The sequence below is a fragment of the Tubulanus polymorphus genome, chromosome 1 (genome assembly GCF_964204645.1).
Source record: "Tubulanus polymorphus chromosome 1, tnTubPoly1.2, whole genome shotgun sequence".
NCBI classification, from domain to species: domain Eukaryota; kingdom Metazoa; phylum Nemertea; class Palaeonemertea; order Tubulaniformes; family Tubulanidae; genus Tubulanus; species Tubulanus polymorphus.
In genome coordinates, this window is record NC_134025.1 from 1,762,661 (window position 1) to 1,780,205 (window position 17,545).

The 17,545-nt window shown below is 36.6% G+C and overlaps 2 protein-coding genes across 3 annotated transcripts; one reads left to right on the plus strand and one right to left on the minus strand.

Moving 5' to 3' along the window:
- Window positions 1-322: 322 nt before the first annotated feature.
- LOC141912134 (legumain-like) lies at window positions 323-5,499 on the minus strand. Of its 2 annotated transcripts, none has more exons than XM_074803362.1 (13): window positions 5,323-5,499; window positions 4,774-4,871; window positions 4,613-4,694; window positions 4,194-4,279; window positions 4,037-4,112; window positions 3,882-3,944; window positions 3,733-3,802; window positions 2,919-3,037; window positions 2,230-2,319; window positions 2,049-2,144; window positions 1,578-1,694; window positions 1,323-1,487; window positions 323-817 (listed from the first exon to the last, which is right to left on the minus strand). In XM_074803362.1, exons 1-13 carry the CDS (start codon window positions 5,488-5,490, stop codon window positions 710-712), a joined length of 1,338 nt encoding a protein of 445 aa, XP_074659463.1. In that variant the 5' UTR covers window positions 5,491-5,499; the 3' UTR covers window positions 323-709. The 2 variants fall into 2 exon arrangements, with proteins under 2 accessions (XP_074659463.1, XP_074659456.1); XM_074803355.1 differs by lacking the exon at window positions 2,919-3,037 and adding an exon at window positions 3,526-3,644.
- A 363-nt stretch (window positions 5,500-5,862) lies between these two features.
- On the plus strand, window positions 5,863-11,882 carry LOC141914806 (ubiquitin carboxyl-terminal hydrolase 16-like). Its single transcript, XM_074806114.1, has 13 exons — window positions 5,863-6,147; window positions 6,776-6,923; window positions 7,259-7,590; window positions 7,731-7,861; window positions 7,942-8,029; window positions 8,120-8,210; window positions 8,334-8,425; window positions 8,637-8,693; window positions 8,779-8,940; window positions 9,279-9,447; window positions 9,688-10,467; window positions 10,819-10,997; window positions 11,487-11,882. Exons 2-13 carry the CDS (start codon window positions 6,800-6,802, stop codon window positions 11,817-11,819), a joined length of 2,538 nt encoding a protein of 845 aa, XP_074662215.1. The 5' UTR covers window positions 5,863-6,147; window positions 6,776-6,799; the 3' UTR covers window positions 11,820-11,882.
- The last annotated feature ends 5,663 nt before the right edge of the window (window positions 11,883-17,545 follow it).

Below are 17,545 nucleotides of genomic sequence, written 5' to 3' on the forward strand. Positions count from 1 at the left end.
AGTAGTTTACAGAACGGTATAGCAGCATCGCGCCCCGGCTCCCCACACGACATACACTAGAGCCAGGCAGAGGGGGTCCACCAAGAATGTCGTTTGTTTGTTTAATATTCGGTATTGTCAGGAAGGTTTAAATACGGGTTTGAAGCATATAGTGAAAAATTAAGCAATTGGTTCAGTAACTTACAGCTGGATATTCACCGTAGTACATGAAATAAGCGCTTTTCAGTGGTAAACATTGACATGTGCGCTCATTTCATTTCCGGGATAGTTACTATTATATACCGATAGATGGCGAAACCAACACAATGAAAAATAACCCACATTCTCGTTTCATACCTTTTATTCGACACCTTTTCGTCATTATGCCTCGATTAAAAATATATAAATCAGCACCAATACATATTCATTACTCATCTGGCAAGAATCTTTTATTTTCAATTAGTATAAAATTCATGACAATTAAAAAGCTCTGCTAATTTAAATACATTACAACATTGTTACAATATCACATTATAGTTTGGAATGCATGCGTTGATTACTAAAAACTCGATTAAAATCTATACAAAAAAACACATCTTTGGGACCTCATAAGTACTTTCATAATTTCATAATTAAGTACAATCATCTAAAATATATCAGCAATTTAAAGGCAATAAGAACTGGTTTATAAAATCAACATTCTGGTTTAAAAGTGTGGTAGAAAATAAAATTAGTGTTTAACACAAGTGGTGAAAATAGCTCTTTCGATCAGGTCGGCGTCTATACCTTCTTCGCACAGATTCAATAATTTATACATATTTCTCAGCGCATAATTGTTCTACAAGTAAAAAGAGAATGACATTCAATTATGACCTCATTAATCACATGAAATAACGGGAATTTGATCACAAACACAAGATAAATTTTGATCAAACTCCAGGGAAGGTCAGAATATATCAGAACAACTCGAATTGTGTCAATTGTTTGATAGGGAAGTCTCTTGTGATTGAATACAAAAGTAAGAACAAACATTTCAATATCAAACAAGTAAAAAATATGGCAAAAAATGAAATCAGACAAAATGAATATATCAAACCAGACAATAGATAACATCCTGATCACTTTCATGTGACTGATAAAGTTTATAATGACTGCACTGTCTATTCAAATTCACTAGTTTATATGAAGTTGATGTCAATCCTCGAGTTGACAACGAAAAATTGCAGATTGCACCAAAATCAAGCTTAATTTTCAATATGAAAAAAAGCTTTGCTATTTCATACACTAATAAAAGCAGCTGTTTAAAAACTCAGGCTTAAAGAAAACATGAAACCCAGTCTTACCTGTCCCAGATTGTAACAGATATCATGGAATCGATTTACAGCAGTTTTATAGCACGTATGTTTCGTCAATTCAACTCTTTGTCGATTCACGCGATTTGCCTGTTCACGATTACGCGTTACTCCTTTGATGATTTTGTCCATTTTCTTTTCGACTTCCATTCTCAACTAGAATTACAAAATTAGACGTCGTCATTCAAGCAGCTGAGAATTATTACAATCAGGACAGATAGATATCTCATGATGGTATTGACTTACTTTATATAATTCTAAAATCTGTTGATTGATTATCTGTCTCTCTTGCACACTTGTAGAATCGTGTAGTTGATGATACAGAATAGCTAGAGGGACGTCTTCTTGTGGTACAGCATCGCTCTTAAACAACAACAAAAACACTGTCATATATAAATGTATACATCATATATATATCAGGGTCTGATCTAAGGAATGTAAGGGGGGGCAAGCATATCTGAAATTTCAATTGCCCCCCTCCAACAGCTACTTGCCCTACACAGGCAGTATAATTGGTGGCACTATCATCCATTGTATCGAGTGGGAAAAAAAGCTTTGAGACATAAAATTGCAAGTTAGCCCGGCGGACAAGTGAAAATGATAACCTACTTGCCCTGATGAGAATATACTTTTCCCGGGCAATCGGACAAGTGCTTAGATCGGAACCCTGTATATATAACTAAAGCCGCCTGGTTATAAACTATTGGTGATTATTACCGGTACAACAAATGATTGTTCAGCCGGTCGAATATTCCTCATACCATCCATATTTCCTGCAGCTTGGAAATCAGCTACGGGCAACTTGGAAATTTTCTGAAATTTATAGATAGATACTTTATGCATATGATTGATATTTCACTTGTGATTAAACCATTCGAAGTAGTGAAAGATGCCCTACCAAATCTCCATATTCCATTACATGACTGGTGTTAGTCTGTTTCTTCACAATCAAGAACTGCTCTTGAAGCGTTTCAACTTTCAAGTTTTCCTTAAAAAATCATATTAAGAGAAACTCAAAACAGTACAAAAATCTGTTCATTTTATTTGAATCGACATCGATTGGAGAGAATAAATAGGACAAAATAATATCGATTAATAATTTTATTACAAGGTTCCTACAATTCCTGGTATCCAGAATTCAAGGACTTTTCAAGGAATTTTCAAGGAGTAATTTTCAAAATTCAAGGAGGTTTTCGCGGTCATATATAAGGAAAAAAAGTCGAAAATTCAAAAACAAAATCCATGTTTTTCTCAAATTTTGATCAGTTGTTGTGTGTGCCATTTTGGTTTTACATGTTTAAATGTTTTAAATCTCAAAGTGAAACAACTTTCACTCAAGTCACACAATGAAGAATAATAGAATACACTGTCTTCTGAAAAGGACCTTTTGAAAATTTTTAATAGGACTTTCCCAGAATTTAAGGAGTTTCAAGGAGTTTATGGATATTTCTCAAAATTAAAGGATTTTCAAGGACCTTGAAATATATATTCAAAAATCAAGGAGTTTTCAAGGATTCAAGGAGTTGTAGGGACCCTGTATTAAGCGAATATAGAGGAGTGAAGTTAATTGGATGATTGTATATTTACCGTTGTAGAATCATGTAACCAGTTTACACTGTACACATCACCTAAGTATGTCTTACGTTTCTTATCGTAATAACAAGCATAGGAAGATTGATGTGAGTTTGCAGCAGTACTCGCAAATACTGGAATATTAAAATCATGCTTATCTGATTATTTATCTAAAAAGCTGATTAATTTACAAGCATTGATTAGATATGCATTAAATACGTATCATTTTCTGTTTCCGACTGATTTGATTTCAATTCATTCAACACGGAAACTTAATACATATTTCAGAATTCATTTATGGACAATACTTTGAGTTCACTCTATAAACATAAGCGTTATACAAAGAGGGTCATTGTCCACTTCTCTCCATGTACATAATCCATGAAATGTCATACGTGTCGAGTGATTGAAAATCAGCCAAATTTTGCGTGCTGTACATACTTCATAAACAGCCCCTTACCCGGCAAAGTCAAACCCTAATGAATACCACTGCATCATTTGTAAAAAGCCAAATCATTATATCAGGGTTAATATAAGCTCCTCTCCTTCATACTGAAGTAAAGTGAAGCAGGTCTGGTGTAGGAGGTGGTACATGGCGAGTACAGACAAGATCGGTCAATACCTTATCAGAATCTTCCATCCATTTTACGCTATAAACATCACCTAAGAAGGTTTTCCTCTTCCTGTCGTAATAACAGGAATACGACGACTGATGGGCGTTGGCAGCCGTTGTTGCAAATACTAGACATTGTATAAAATTCTCCATTCACATAGGTACATTCTTTCAATGAACCGACTAATAATTCAAACACATACATCAAATACTTACTATTCCAATCACTAGGTAATGAACCTTCAAATATAGACCCTGATTCACACGCTTCAACGTAGAGAACCATCTGAAAAAGACGTTAATCTACATATCATTACTGAAATTACTGAGAGTTCAACAAACAGAGAAGTTAAGTCGATGCTAACCTTATTAAACTGTTTATTTTCATACATCTCTTCTAAAGCCATGAGGAGATCAGCTTTATGTAACTATAACCGAACGAATTAAACAACTTATATTAAACCCGATATTAAAAACATCATTCCAAAATGATTTATAATACGAAACATCAAATAAATACCATTTCATGGGGAAATCCGAGAATTCCAGGAGCTCCGTGATCCACAAAGTTTACGAATACATTGTCTTCAGGACCACTAAAAAATATCATTCTTTTATTAATGGAAAGCTCTTCGAAATGGAAAGTTCTTGTTTAATTGAAATAGTTGGTCACAAACCTGGCAATAACTTTCCCACTTCCGATGCCTTCCATAGCATGGCTTTTACCTCGGAGAATATCGAGAAAATTTTGTGGAGTGACATCCTAAAAAAATATCGATAATCAAAATGATGAATGATAATTAAAAACTGAAATGAACTACTTATAGTGAAACCAGTGCCAGGGGCCGATCCAAGCTATATTCCACTGGATTCTATTATTTAGTCAGAAAAATGTGATTAACATATCATTTACTAGAAGTACCAAATCTAACAGGTCCAGAATGCCTTTAAATACAAGAAAATTGAGTCATTTCGTTGGGGACGAACCCCAAACCCCCTTTAATGAGCTCCGTCGCCGGCATATCATTGAGCAATAATTCTTCGGAATTCACCACCTGGATCCGCCCCTGAGAGCATTTTATAATCTATGACTGACCCTTCTTGTATAATCCTTAGGAACCCCATGATAAACATCAAAACCGTGGGGATGGTTTATGATAATTCCTGGTGTTGGATTTCTGAAAGTGAAAATAAATAAAACATTTTTATCGGCTGCATTATTTTCAATGAATTGAATATTTGTTTGTATGAACTTACAGCGTGTTTTCTGCTATATCATCATACATCATAACGACGATATTTTCATCTTTGAATCCATTCGTTTTCAGAATTTGGTAAGCGTGACAAACATCAGCCTGAAATGTATATCATTAAGGTATCTTTCTACTGGTTGTAACTACTCTAGTGCGTCTGTGGTTTAGCGTCATAATGGGACATTTTCACAAATCCATCCATTTTAAAAGCTTACAACCACAATTAGTGTGCTTTACTATTTCAATACCAAGTGGAAACTAAATTTTGCAATAATATTGGTTTTTAAGAGGGTCATGCTTGAATAGAACTCTGATCATTAGTCTGAATACGAGACGTCGTTACACTACAGTCCCCTACAACTTGTTTGGGGAACAACGGCTAGATACTAAAATTTTAGACTAATAGATCAGTTAGCAGTGACAACCCCTTTTGATTTGAGTTGAGACGTAGTGTTTGTAGTGTTATTTGTAAGGCCTAACTGCACTGCAGTTGCAATCAATTACTTTTAGTATTAATTTGCCTTGATTTAATCAATTTGCCTTCGATAATTACCTGATGACGGTAGTTGTACCATCCACTCGATCCGGCCACTATTAACGCCCAGTTCGTTCCTGTAGCTGTATCTGATTTATGTTTCTTCAGAATTTCCTCGAAAGGACTACACGAAGAAAAAACGACGAGACACAGCAGCAATAACAAACACGATTTGACAGCAGCCATTTTGAAAGTGTACGAAACACATGACTGTCATGTGGCTTTATTTGTTTTTCAATGTATTACTACGCCGAGCAACCATTCATCAAAAGGATGTTCACAAACGCTTTATCTACTAATTTGCTAAATAAATTCATTTACGATGTATATGAAATAGAGGATAACGTTAGCTTGAGGAATAAAAAGGGACATTTCGGAAACACGGCATGTTGCTATTCTATCTCGAGCGTATTCATATTAGTTATTTGGTGATCAATGTCACATGCGTCACATGCGCAGGTCAGGTGCGACTGACGTTCAAGGTTGGCTAGGCCGCGTTAGGGCCGGGTAGATCACTCATTACATGTTTAGATCGTTTGTCGTTAACGATTACATTAGTTTGCAACGCTATACTAGGATCAGGAGGTGCGCACCTACTTGGCAAAATGTGACAAACAAAGAAAACCGATGTTAACACTAAATTAAACATTGAATTAAAATAAAACATTTAATGCGGATCGGAGTAGCCCGTTCCAAATTCCATGGATTGAATTGAATCATAGAAATCCCGTAAAAATGACGTCACTAGAAAAACCCTCGAACAGGAAGATGGCGGATGATTAGTTCGCTTAACCACACCGTTACAAACGTTGAAAATCCTCGTCAAATCAATTAAATTAGAAGGTGATTATTTGATAAGTTTGTTAAGATTAATTCTTAGAACTTAGAAATATTTCTGGTGATTGATAAACCCCAACAACACGGGGAGAGGGGGCAAGGAGAGACCAGCAAAAGCGGATGTGCCGAGCGAGACAGAGACAGAGTCAGAGTGGTGGATGGATCGGATGGATGGACTGGTCGTGACTGTTTTTAAGTCTCAGTCTGAGGCACCACCAATCAGGTGCCTGAATCGTACAAGCACTGCACAGCATATCACTGCTCAGCCCACATTACTCTCACTTACTCAGTGAGTGGGCATGACTGTCACTGTCACTGTCTGTCAGTGGTGTCACTGACTTGTCAGTATCTTATGGAGACGATTCATTTGACTTGTACAATTACATAAAAAATAACCTGCTGAATACCAGACAATGAAGTACAGTTTCAAATGCTAGCCATGATTAAACCTACTCTGAATACCAGTCGTTGTTGTTACCGGTTCCCTACAACCGCTGTTTGTGGAACGACAGCTAGGTACTAGACTAGATGAAACCAGGTTCAGAGGGTAGCCAGAGGGTAACTGGGTAATACTAGTATCTGCTCAATACCTGGAAGATAGGAATTAAATCGAATAATTATTTGAATTTTTCAGTCGTAATTGCAGCAGTTGATATAAATGAGAGTTCCTGAATCGAAAAACTTTTCATCGGACAGTATGGGTAAAAAACGGCACAAACTGAATAAGAAAGATCTGGAAAGATCGCGTTGTGATTCGTCAGATGATAGCGTTAATAATACAGGTTCGTTTTCAATCATTGAGGATCCTCAGTACCCACAGCTCACCCGCTAGATGGCGTGTCCATCAATAGGATCACTATCATAATTTAACCTAGTTCATTTTTCTATTAACTTTCATCTAGATTTTTAGCTTCCCACAAAAAATTTGGGAATTAATTTCTCGCACTGATCTTTTCATTCATCGAATTTGAGAAAGTATCGATATAGAATTTAATTGAATTTCAGAAGAAAATACTCACTAGAGACACCTGGTGGATCCTCGCTTGCCAGAGTCGAATGTAGAATCGTTGTATTTCACGGTTTTTCTTTTTTCGTAATTTCGATGATTTAATTCTAGGAAAGAAAACTGTCGGTGCCGCTTCGAACGAGAAAGACGAGAAATGTCGCAAGGAAATGATTATGAATTTACCGAGCGTAAAAGGATTGACGAATCTCGGAAACACGTGTTTTTTCAACGCGGTTTTACAAGTTTTATGTCAAACAGAAGAATTGGAGAATATTCTATCGACTCAGTGCAAGAAAGGTGCCGTATTACATCTACCGGCCACGAGAGGTAAAGAGGAAAATGATGATGATAGACTCAGCGATGAGGAGGATCGAGTGGATGATGATGTTGATGATGATGATGATGAAGAGGACAGCGATGATACAGAATTATATTCAAATCTGGTAATATTTCAATAATTTTTATTCCCTGGTATTAAAGGGGTAAAAAATTGGTCAGTTCTCTCCAAAAAAAAACTAGAAAATCGAATTTTCTTCGATAGATATTACTTGAAAATCATTTGTTTTGTTGTTTTTTTTTTCAGTTACCAATCACGCTAACATTACCAGAAGGTGGCGCTATGGCGCAAGCACTCGCATCTGTTCTCAACGATATGAAAACGACTAGAAACGGTTCAATAAGTCCCAGTACATTATTCCGTCAAGTTTGTAAGAAGTGAGTATCGAATTAAATCCTATCGGTTGCGCTTTCAAAAAGTCGTAACGGTAAAAATGTTTCGATTTGTCTGTTTTTAGAACGCCACAATTCAAGGGCGCTCAACAGCAGGATAGTCATGAATTATTGCGTCATCTTCTCGATGGAATGAAAGTCGAAGAAATCAGGGTAAGTTTTTATTCGAACGAACGAAAAGATTTGCTGCATATTTGATTTGTTGACGTTTTAACGGTAAATAATAATTGATATTTTCTGTAGAGATCGCAAGCGTCCATATTGAAACATTTCAATTTACCTCAGAATGTGAATCCTAAAAATGTGCCCGAAGATGTGAAACAGAAATTGAAAGGTATTTTTTCTATCAAATTGTCCGGTTATGAATTAGCCACGTGTATATTTATAGTACATACATTTAAGGTGTTAAATAAGCTTTGCTGATGTAGTTTATTGATTGAGTTATATTGATTTTTAGCGTCTGGTCGTCTAGCAAAGAGTAATACATTCGTTGATAAGTTGTTTGGCGGTTACCTCATTAGTACAGTAGTCTGTGAAGAATGTAATATCGTAAGTAGTTTATATCCATCGCAAATAACTTTGATTATAACAAAAGTTTTACCTATTCGTTTCTGTTGCCCGTTGAAGCCGGTTCCAATGAATGCTTTAAGCCTTGTCGATGTTAAGTCATGTAAATTGGCCCAAAAAACTCATAGAATGAAAACAGTCATTCGGAGGCTATAAACTCTAAAATGATGATTTATACCGATTTATCCTTTAGGCATCTCATGTATTCGAGCCATTTCTCGATCTGTCGTTACCAATTAGTGAAGAAAAGGTAACAATTACGAATATTTTCCCGAACTGATAAACGTACAATCATCTCTATCGTTTATAACGTGTATTCAATTCTCTATTTTAAGCCGTCGCGTTCTCTACCAATTCATAAAAAAGACACAAGCGGAGGTGGCAGCGTTGAACAGAGTATAATCAGCTCATCGGTGAAAGATGATATCAGCGATAAATACACAGCACCGATCAGTAAACATAAAGAGAAAATGGCTCGCAAAAACGCGAAAAAAGAGGTCAGTTGATGACCCAGTTCTACAGTTCATTTTCACTTAACGTAGTTAAAAGAGGAGGCGCTAATAATTCCGGTTGAACCTGAGACAGATAGATTCCATAAATAGAAATCGGGAAGATACTGCACTCTTTAGGATTGTTCTCTACCAATTCGGGAATTCTCTTCTGGCGAGAATTCATTCAACCTAATTGCGCTCTATTCTGGAATTGCGTAATCTGAAACTATAAACTTGATAGAAGTGACCAGTAGAGAAAACTGCAGTCCTCGTTTATGATTCGTTCAAATTTTGATTAATGTTCAAAGATCTTACGGTAATTTATCGTTTATTTTTTATTCAAGGCTAAACTAGCGCGGAGAAAGGCACGACAAAAATCTGTATCATTGACTGAAAAAGTCGACGAGGCTGATGATAAAGAGGAGGCAGATGATAAAGAGGAAATTAATGATAAAGAGGAAGCTGAAAATAGCGATGATAAAAACATTGAAGATGATGAACAATCTGAATCAGGTAAATTATTATAAAGCACTAAATTCAACATCCCAACTACGCAATTAATGGAACTACAGTAACAACAAACTTCATCGAAGTTGTTTTAGCAAGATTCTGCTGTTTATGTTGTCAACCCTGGATTATCCAGTACCGTCAGTTTTACGCCCAAATTTGGAATTCTGATTACAAAGAAAGTATGAGGGAACTTTAGATTCTCTGATGTGTAAGATTTTAGAATGAAATGTTGTTTTGTTTTAGATGATGGAGAACATGAACAGACTGGTTTCGCCGATGTTGAAGATAACACGGAGAGTGACACGTCTCGCAGGTTCAGCCTTACAGGAGAATGTCTCGTGAAACCGAGTTCATTGATAGCTGTCGATGAAACTGATAACGACAACCAACTACAAACCGTGGAAAAGAAGACGGACGATGAAAATGAAAGAAAATCATCGAATTCAAACGAGAAACCGTTGATTAATGGAACGTTGGAAGAAACAATTGATGGTGAAATACAAGCAGAATCTAATCACTCACAAACTACTGGGGCTGGTCTGTGTGAAAAACTCTCACACCTCTATTTGGATGAACCGAAGGATACGAGTAAAGAAATCATTTGTAACGGAGATGTTTTAGTAGAAAGCACGGATGATTCTATAAACACATCGCAGCAGCAGCAGCAACAGGCTGGTCTTAACGATAATAATTCATCAAATTGTATCGAACGCGATGATGATGAGGAAGACGAAGAGGTGAACTATAAACTGTGTAACTCGACAAATGACGCCGCTCCAACCGACGACAAAAATGAAAATAATCAGCAGCAGCAGCAGCAGCAGCAGAAGAAACCGAATTCACGACAAGAAGCGATTAAACAGTCGATGTCGACACTAGCTCCTCGTAGTCAGTCTATAGGTAGTGAATGTTCAATTGAGTCGTGTTTACGTCAGTTCACGTCACCCGAATTACTCACCGGCAATAATAAATTCGGCTGCGAACTATGCACTAAACAGAAATATCCGGATAAAAATCAAAAAGGTAAGCGATATAGTTTATACAGAAACGAAATTAGAAGCAATTACGGGTTCGAGTTCGGTCTTTGTGGACCGTGAATATATGTCGGACAATATTTATAATGCAGAGTGCCACGAAAATATTTAGACTCAATTCTGGATGTTAGAATGTCGATAGCCCCTGCACTATTTAAACGTATTCCCGTCTGGCAGTTGACTATAGAGTTGTTTATCACTAGTGATATCTTTTTCAATTTACACAGCTGCTGCTTACTGTCCTTACACACTAGAAATCGTAATATTTCCAGTTATTGTTCTCATTCAATACGACGATAACATGCCACGTTTTCTGATCTGAAATATTTTCTGATTTCAGGATATCACACGGTTTATACAAACGCCTCCAAACAGATATTATTGTATAGTTTACCTCCTGTTTTAACGCTTCATTTGAAACGATTTCAACAAGTCGGTTATTCACTACGAAAAGTCAATCGACATGTCAACTTTCCACTAGTTATGGACATTGCGGCGTATTGCTCTTCTATGGCTCAGGTAATTATTCAGATCGGACAAGATGGCCACATACCTGGAAATCAGGGGATATTTTTCTTTTTAAAGAGTCGGGGAATAGTCAATGGAATTAGGTTAAAAAGCTTAAGCTTCAAGGAAGTCAGGGAAATTTGTTGAGATTGCTAGATCGCGCGTAGCGTCAATCAGTTATCGTCTTACATATCTTACATATTTGACCGTATTACTTGATTGGATTCTTAGCAGGTAAAACATGTATCAGGGAAAAAGCAAGTCAAAAAGTGACAACCCCGAGTTGCTTCTTGCGGGACCAATGACTTTCTCTGAGGGAAGCCAATTCAGGGGCAGTCGGGAGTATGGATGGGTTAGGGTTAGCAATCAGAGTCCGAGGGGGGCAATAATCCGATAATTCGATGCTTCCAGGACAAGCCAATTCCAGGGCAATAGATAATCAGTAGCAATCAGCTGCTAAATGTTTGAAAAATCTCCATTGAATTTTGATTTAAATTTCAGGGAGTTCAAGATACGAAGGTGCTGTACGGATTATACGGAATAGTAGAACACAGCGGACGACTTTCCGGCGGCCATTATACCGCGTACGTCAGAGTACGACCGAAATCAGAGAGATCGAAACAATATTTACAAAGAACTTTACGCATGAAATTAACATTACCCGCGAGGAAATTCGATTTGAAGAACTCTAGTCAAACGGATGATTGTAAAATTAAAAACATTGTGCAAACAGGACGGTGGTTCCATATAAGTGACACGTGTGTACGTGAAGTATCTGAATCGACCGTATTGAAATGTCAGGCTTATTTACTCTTCTATGAACGTATCTTGTAACTTGTAGTAGATTTTAATGGTTCTGGATTATATTTCTATATGAATGGAATAAATATATCTATCTCTGTGATACAAATGATCTTTGTTAAATCTATTGGATTTAGTGTCATGGAGTACACATCAATTCGACAGTCTAGTTGGAGCTTTTTAAAGTTGTTGGGACCGTGATCATTATGCAGACTAAGTACAAATTTTCTTATTGGCAACAATATGTCTATGTCCGTCTACTCTGATACTATTTGTAACTCGCCTCCGACTCATCCGCCATGTGAACATCTATGTTACACTACACAGAGTCCGATCTAAGCACTTGTCCGATTGCCCGGGACAAGTATATTATCATAAGGGCAAGTAGGTTATCATTATCACTTGCCCTCCGGGCTTGTGCAATTTTATGCCTCAAAGCTTTTTGCCAATCGATACAACAGTTGGACTGCTTGCGTAGGGCAAGTAGATTTTTGAGAGGCCAAGTTAAATTTCAGATAAGTGGCTCTTATTCTTTAGATCGGACCCTGCTACAGGCACTAATAGCTCTTGTCAGAGTAGTTGAAAAATACAGTCATGCCCGATATACCGGCCACATCGGTGCAGAACGATTTCGGTGGTATATCGGGTGTGTTTTACTATATATTTGTATAGAGATGTACACTGAAAAAACCTTGGGGTGGCGGTAAATAGGAGGGACTTCAGTGCGAGGACTTCTGTATGTCATTGAAGAGAATTATTGATTTGGAGAAGTCTGAGCAGGATTCATCTATAGTCGTCACAAAATAATCAGGGATCATTCATTTATTACGTACGCATTAGGGGAGGGGGAGGGGTCAGTGCAATTGCATACTGTAATACTTAATGTATATGAAAAAATGGCCGATTTTGCCTACAGAGGGGGTTGAAAAATTCAAATTTTATGCGTACGTAATAAATGAATGATCCCTCAGCTTGCATTATAATGGTTTTACACATGCCTCGTACAGCCACTGCTCGGCTCACCTTAGATAATAATGAAATTGATCCCAATTAACATCATTCAGTACTTCATTTGTCGGTCGGTCCCCGCCTAACCACCCATTGATTTTAATACAACTCGCATTTCCCGTTCAATAACGTGAACTTGCGCACAGCACATGTACTAATGGAGGAGTCTGATGAAATAGTCGGTAACTTTTATAAAATAGAGCGGTGAAATGAAGCATTAGCAGAATAGATGCCTATGCTTATTTAAAGGACAATCCTCGTGACAAAGAACTATTTAACAACACGGAAGACATCGATCTAATCTACTATGTTTACGTAATATGAATGTTCTTTACAACAAAATAATTTGTCCAAACTGCTGCAGACGTAACAGTTCACAGTTAATCCTTCAACAACAGTGAGCCGATAATAATACAGTATTATACACAGAAACACTATCAACAAGTACCTTTAAAAGGTTAATTCTTCATACAAAATTCCAATTATTACAACTACATGTATTCAAAGCGACAATTTATCAGACAGAACCTTCAGACGTCGTAAAAATTGTCATGAATATGCCCAAAGTTGACCGACTACCGGACTGGATTGAATGGGTATACCTTACAGTAACCACACTTTTAATTCTAACTCAGTTAAGTAGTTACATCAATGAAGTTGTTTCTATTTTCAATTCCAATTCAATTTACTAAGTTAAAAGCAACATTAGGATTAGTCTCAACGTAACGATTCTAGCTATGATGACCTAACTGAGTTCGATTGTTATGACTCAAAAGTTGTGCGAGTTAAGACTCAAGGGGGTAACTGTCATTTGAGAAAAACATGACATATGAAATGTTGTCTAAGCCGGGACGGTGATATTTCTTACAGTAATAACAAGAGACAATTCTGTTTCAATTTAGCAAAATTCAATATCATATATATTGATACTTCACATTTGCTCGTGTTACAGGTGGATGGGCGCCACACTAAACGATAAGACATATTCTATAATACAGTATGAATAGTATGACATACAATACTCATTATATCACATGTCACTTAATAATGCAGGTATTAATCTACACTGCCTGGACACTTTAACTCCATTCAGACTATTCAATTGATGATCATCTAGACTTAACATGTTTTCAGGGCCTCAATCCAGAGACTTAGACTGTAAGCGTCCAGCCTTCACATCACTGATGGTGCATGTCCAACCCGCAGATTGATAACTGCATTAAAGCAATCTACACCTTTATAGTGAAAACCAGTTCTTTAAACATGCTCAAGTGTTACTTCTGTGAAAAAAAACATTCATGACATCAGTGAGGCCATTGCCCTTGCTAAAACATTAAGCTCTATGCAAATAAAAGGCGTCAAAACAACAGTGTCAATAAACTTTCACCCGTCATGAACAACCCATGATTTGCTGAAACAGGTGATTTTCAAAAATATCAATGAATACAACTTCGAATCCATAAAATCAATGCAGTATTAAACTCAAACCATTTGATACTCAATATCACAATTCAACGACCATTATTTCAATAATTCAGCAGTTGAATGGAAATACAGGATTCGGAACCCAGTTCTGTCCTCGGCCGTTTAGTTTGACTTAATTTGAATTACCCGGGAAAGATGAGTTCATTATTCAATATCTTAACCCGGAATCAGATTTTAACCAGAAAACTTTGGACCGGGTTCTGAGTGAGTGCAGGTACATTTGTGATGAATTTCTACTAGAAAATAGAATAGACTATTTTTATTGGCTGGATTTATTTCAGTAGCCTAGCACAATTATATTCTTGTATATACACATATTTCATATAATTCATACTTTCAATGGCAAAAATGATAATTCATGTTCTTTAAATTCCATGATTTTTCCAAAAACATTCAGTAATTTTCTGAATCAAGTCTGCAAGTCACTGTAGTGTTAGTAATAGGCACAGCATGGCCAGCATACATTATTAACACATATTACATAGAAATAGAAATATAAAAGCCGACATAAAATTCACTAAAATCTTTCAATCTTTTAAAATTATTCATAATATTCATAACAGCTATTTACAATATTCAGAATCTTAGATATCTTCTTATTTACAGTAGTTTAAAACATGTTTTTAACAATCATATTTTACAAATAATAACAATAATGTTTTTTTTTAATGAACAAGTTTCTAACTGACTATATACAAGTATTTATTTACATTAGTCCGTGATTACGTCATTATCTTACCACAAATAATCAATTAATAAAATCTGATGCTTCGTTTGAAAGATCGCATTTCAGGATTGAAACAAAGTTAGAAGTGGAGCTAAACCAGCCTCAGATATAACGATTCATCGGAACCTAGAATTTCATCCGTAATTCGATAATTTCATACTGAACTATCGGATAAAACAAAAACATTTTTTTCTGGTCCTCTGAAGTTTTGTTGTATACAGGTAAAATGTGATTCAATCGTTTCCAGACATGTGGCCATGAGAATTCCATTCTATCGTTTGCTTGAACAATTTTAAAGGTTAATCCGTAGTGGGGCTGTAAAGAGCGTGTCCCAGTAGTGACCACCCTGGCAAATCACTCATGGGTAAAGGCTAAAAGGCATATGACCTAAAGACAGCGTGAGCTATACATATACAGACCAATGTAATAATCATACATAAAACTAGGGGATTATTGCATTTAGTAGATTATACATGCACCATATATATGGAAATAAGGGTAGGGTAAAGGGCACATTGAATATCATTTAAGATACGCTTTAAAATCATCCATTTCTTCACCAAAATAAACAAATAAAGTGCTTGCCTTTTTTCATAAAAATATAAAATACAGAGAAAAAATTTCATTTGAAAAGAAAGAAGATTTTTAAAAAGTCTAAAACAGGGATTGCAAATTGAATGGATCAGCATGAGAAGGCTGACATAATTCACTGCTGCAGCAACATCAAATCTTGTTTATCATATCAATTCTTATCACTAGGCAATTTGCGGATGCGTCCAGGTTTATACATAGGACGCCAGCTAACTAACTGAGAATAGCGATAATCATAATGAAATAGCACGTAGACAATAACAATTCATATGAGTTCGATGAGAAACTATTTTATAGATCGACTACAGATTACACTGCACTATATAACTGAAGAGCTCTCTAAAAACTCGGCAAATATTCGCAACCAACGGCTTTTTAAAAAACTCATTCCTATTCAATTTCATTACAGTTAGTCGAACCATGTATTATTATCACTTATAGAAGGTTCGCCTCAGATAATCAATAGAAGCAGCCAGGTGCATACAAAGTTCCGTATAACTAATGCAATACTTATTTCAATAGCCCGGGCCATGTATTAACAGTTATATAATGTGGAACAAACCGTAAAAATAAACTCAATATTCCTTGTATATGTAGGGCTATTGTAAATATGTCTCATCCTACATCACGGCTGCCTGTGTCTATGTACTTTAAACTGTACTTACATTTGAACAAATAGGGACATTAAGACCCAATTCTACAGTAAAGTGTCATTTTTCATACGTAAAAAATCTCACCACTTCTTCGCATATATACATTGTACATGGGTTGAAAATTTGCTACTAATTAAAAATGGCCCTCAATACCTAACAGTAAGTCAAATTTAATCAAGAGGTTAAATGTACGCATATTTCTTGACCACAAACGATTCTTCGGTTTTTACATAAAACGTAATAAATCTGTCAGAAAACGATCGAGCGCGAATGAATTGAAAATCTAAAAGACAAGTGCGACAAAAGATTGAATTGAATTCCCAGGCGCAGCGAGCGAGCGAGCACCGCACGATTATGAATAGTAACTATGAATAGGGTTGATTTTTTATATACATGTATTCAGCAGCAGTGCGCTGTGGTGCTACACAACATGTGTCTGTGTGTATATGCAGAAACAGACTGAGATATTTTTTCACTCATCAGAGGATTCAACGCGGCGGCACAGCACCTCGTACAGCACTATCTATCCTCCTCGCCAGCTAGCACAACTCTATACCGTCCTCATTAAACACGGTCTATGTGACGACATACGACACAGATATAATTTCTACTCTTACGTCATTCATAAGAATACTATTTACACAGTGGACTCAGGTGCCGATCCCCGGTGCCGATCCGGGGGTCTTTTGTTTCGAGTTGCCCTTTACCTAATAAACTGCTAACTTTTTACTGCCTTATCATATGGTATCTTATAAACTGCTCTTGTATTATTGGGAGGATCAGGAAAAGTCTTCTACTGAAAAATTATGTCTAATGCATCTAACCCATCGACCAATTTTTTAGGCGGCGCCTAAATCGCTTATACGCCTCCAAAACGAACAAAAATGTCCCTTTAATGTGTCATAAGATCTACAAAATTAGTCCCTAAATCTACCTGACTATGACTACCATTCTCGTTCCCCAAATTACTTTCAAAATCAAATCCGTCCAATCCGAACAGACATGTGGATCCGTCGGATCCGAACAGACATGTGGATCCGTCGGATCCAAACACACATGTGGATCCCGCAGATCTGGACACACATAGATTTCTCAGATCACTCGGACCCAAAAGTTCCGCTCTCACTTCAAATTTGTGCATTCGTTCGTCTGCTACAGTTGCCATGGAAACATTATACTGGCACAGTTTTTCTGCGAATAAGGTTTCAAAGAATTCTGACTGTAAATTACTCTTTACGCGTTCTTGACGGCCTCGAAGCAAAGACCGACAATGTCGTCTCGAGACATCAGTGACG

What these genes read in the sequence shown, in the direction of transcription:
- LOC141914806 (XM_074806114.1), top strand. Translation starts at nt 6,800, where the DNA reads ATGAGAGTTCCTGAATCGAAAAACTTTTCATCGGACAGTATGGGTAAA. An exon ending in TTCCGTCAAGTTTGTAAGAA is followed by an intron (nt 7,862 to 7,941) that starts GTGAGTATCGAA and finishes GTCTGTTTTTAG; the next exon opens with AACGCCACAATTCAAGGGCG. An exon ending in ATTGCTCTTCTATGGCTCAG is followed by an intron (nt 10,998 to 11,486) that starts GTAATTATTCAG and finishes TTTAAATTTCAG; the next exon opens with GGAGTTCAAGATACGAAGGT.
- LOC141912134 (XM_074803362.1), bottom strand. Translation starts at nt 5,490, where the DNA reads ATGGCTGCTGTCAAATCGTGTTTGTTATTGCTGCTGTGTCTCGTCGTT. An exon ending in ATTACCTAGTGATTGGAATA is followed by an intron (nt 3,038 to 3,732) that starts GTAAGTATTTGA and finishes TTAATATTCCAG; the next exon opens with TATTTGCGAGTACTGCTGCA. An exon ending in TCTGTTACAATCTGGGACAG is followed by an intron (nt 818 to 1,322) that starts GTAAGACTGGGT and finishes TTTTACTTGTAG; the next exon opens with AACAATTATGCGCTGAGAAA.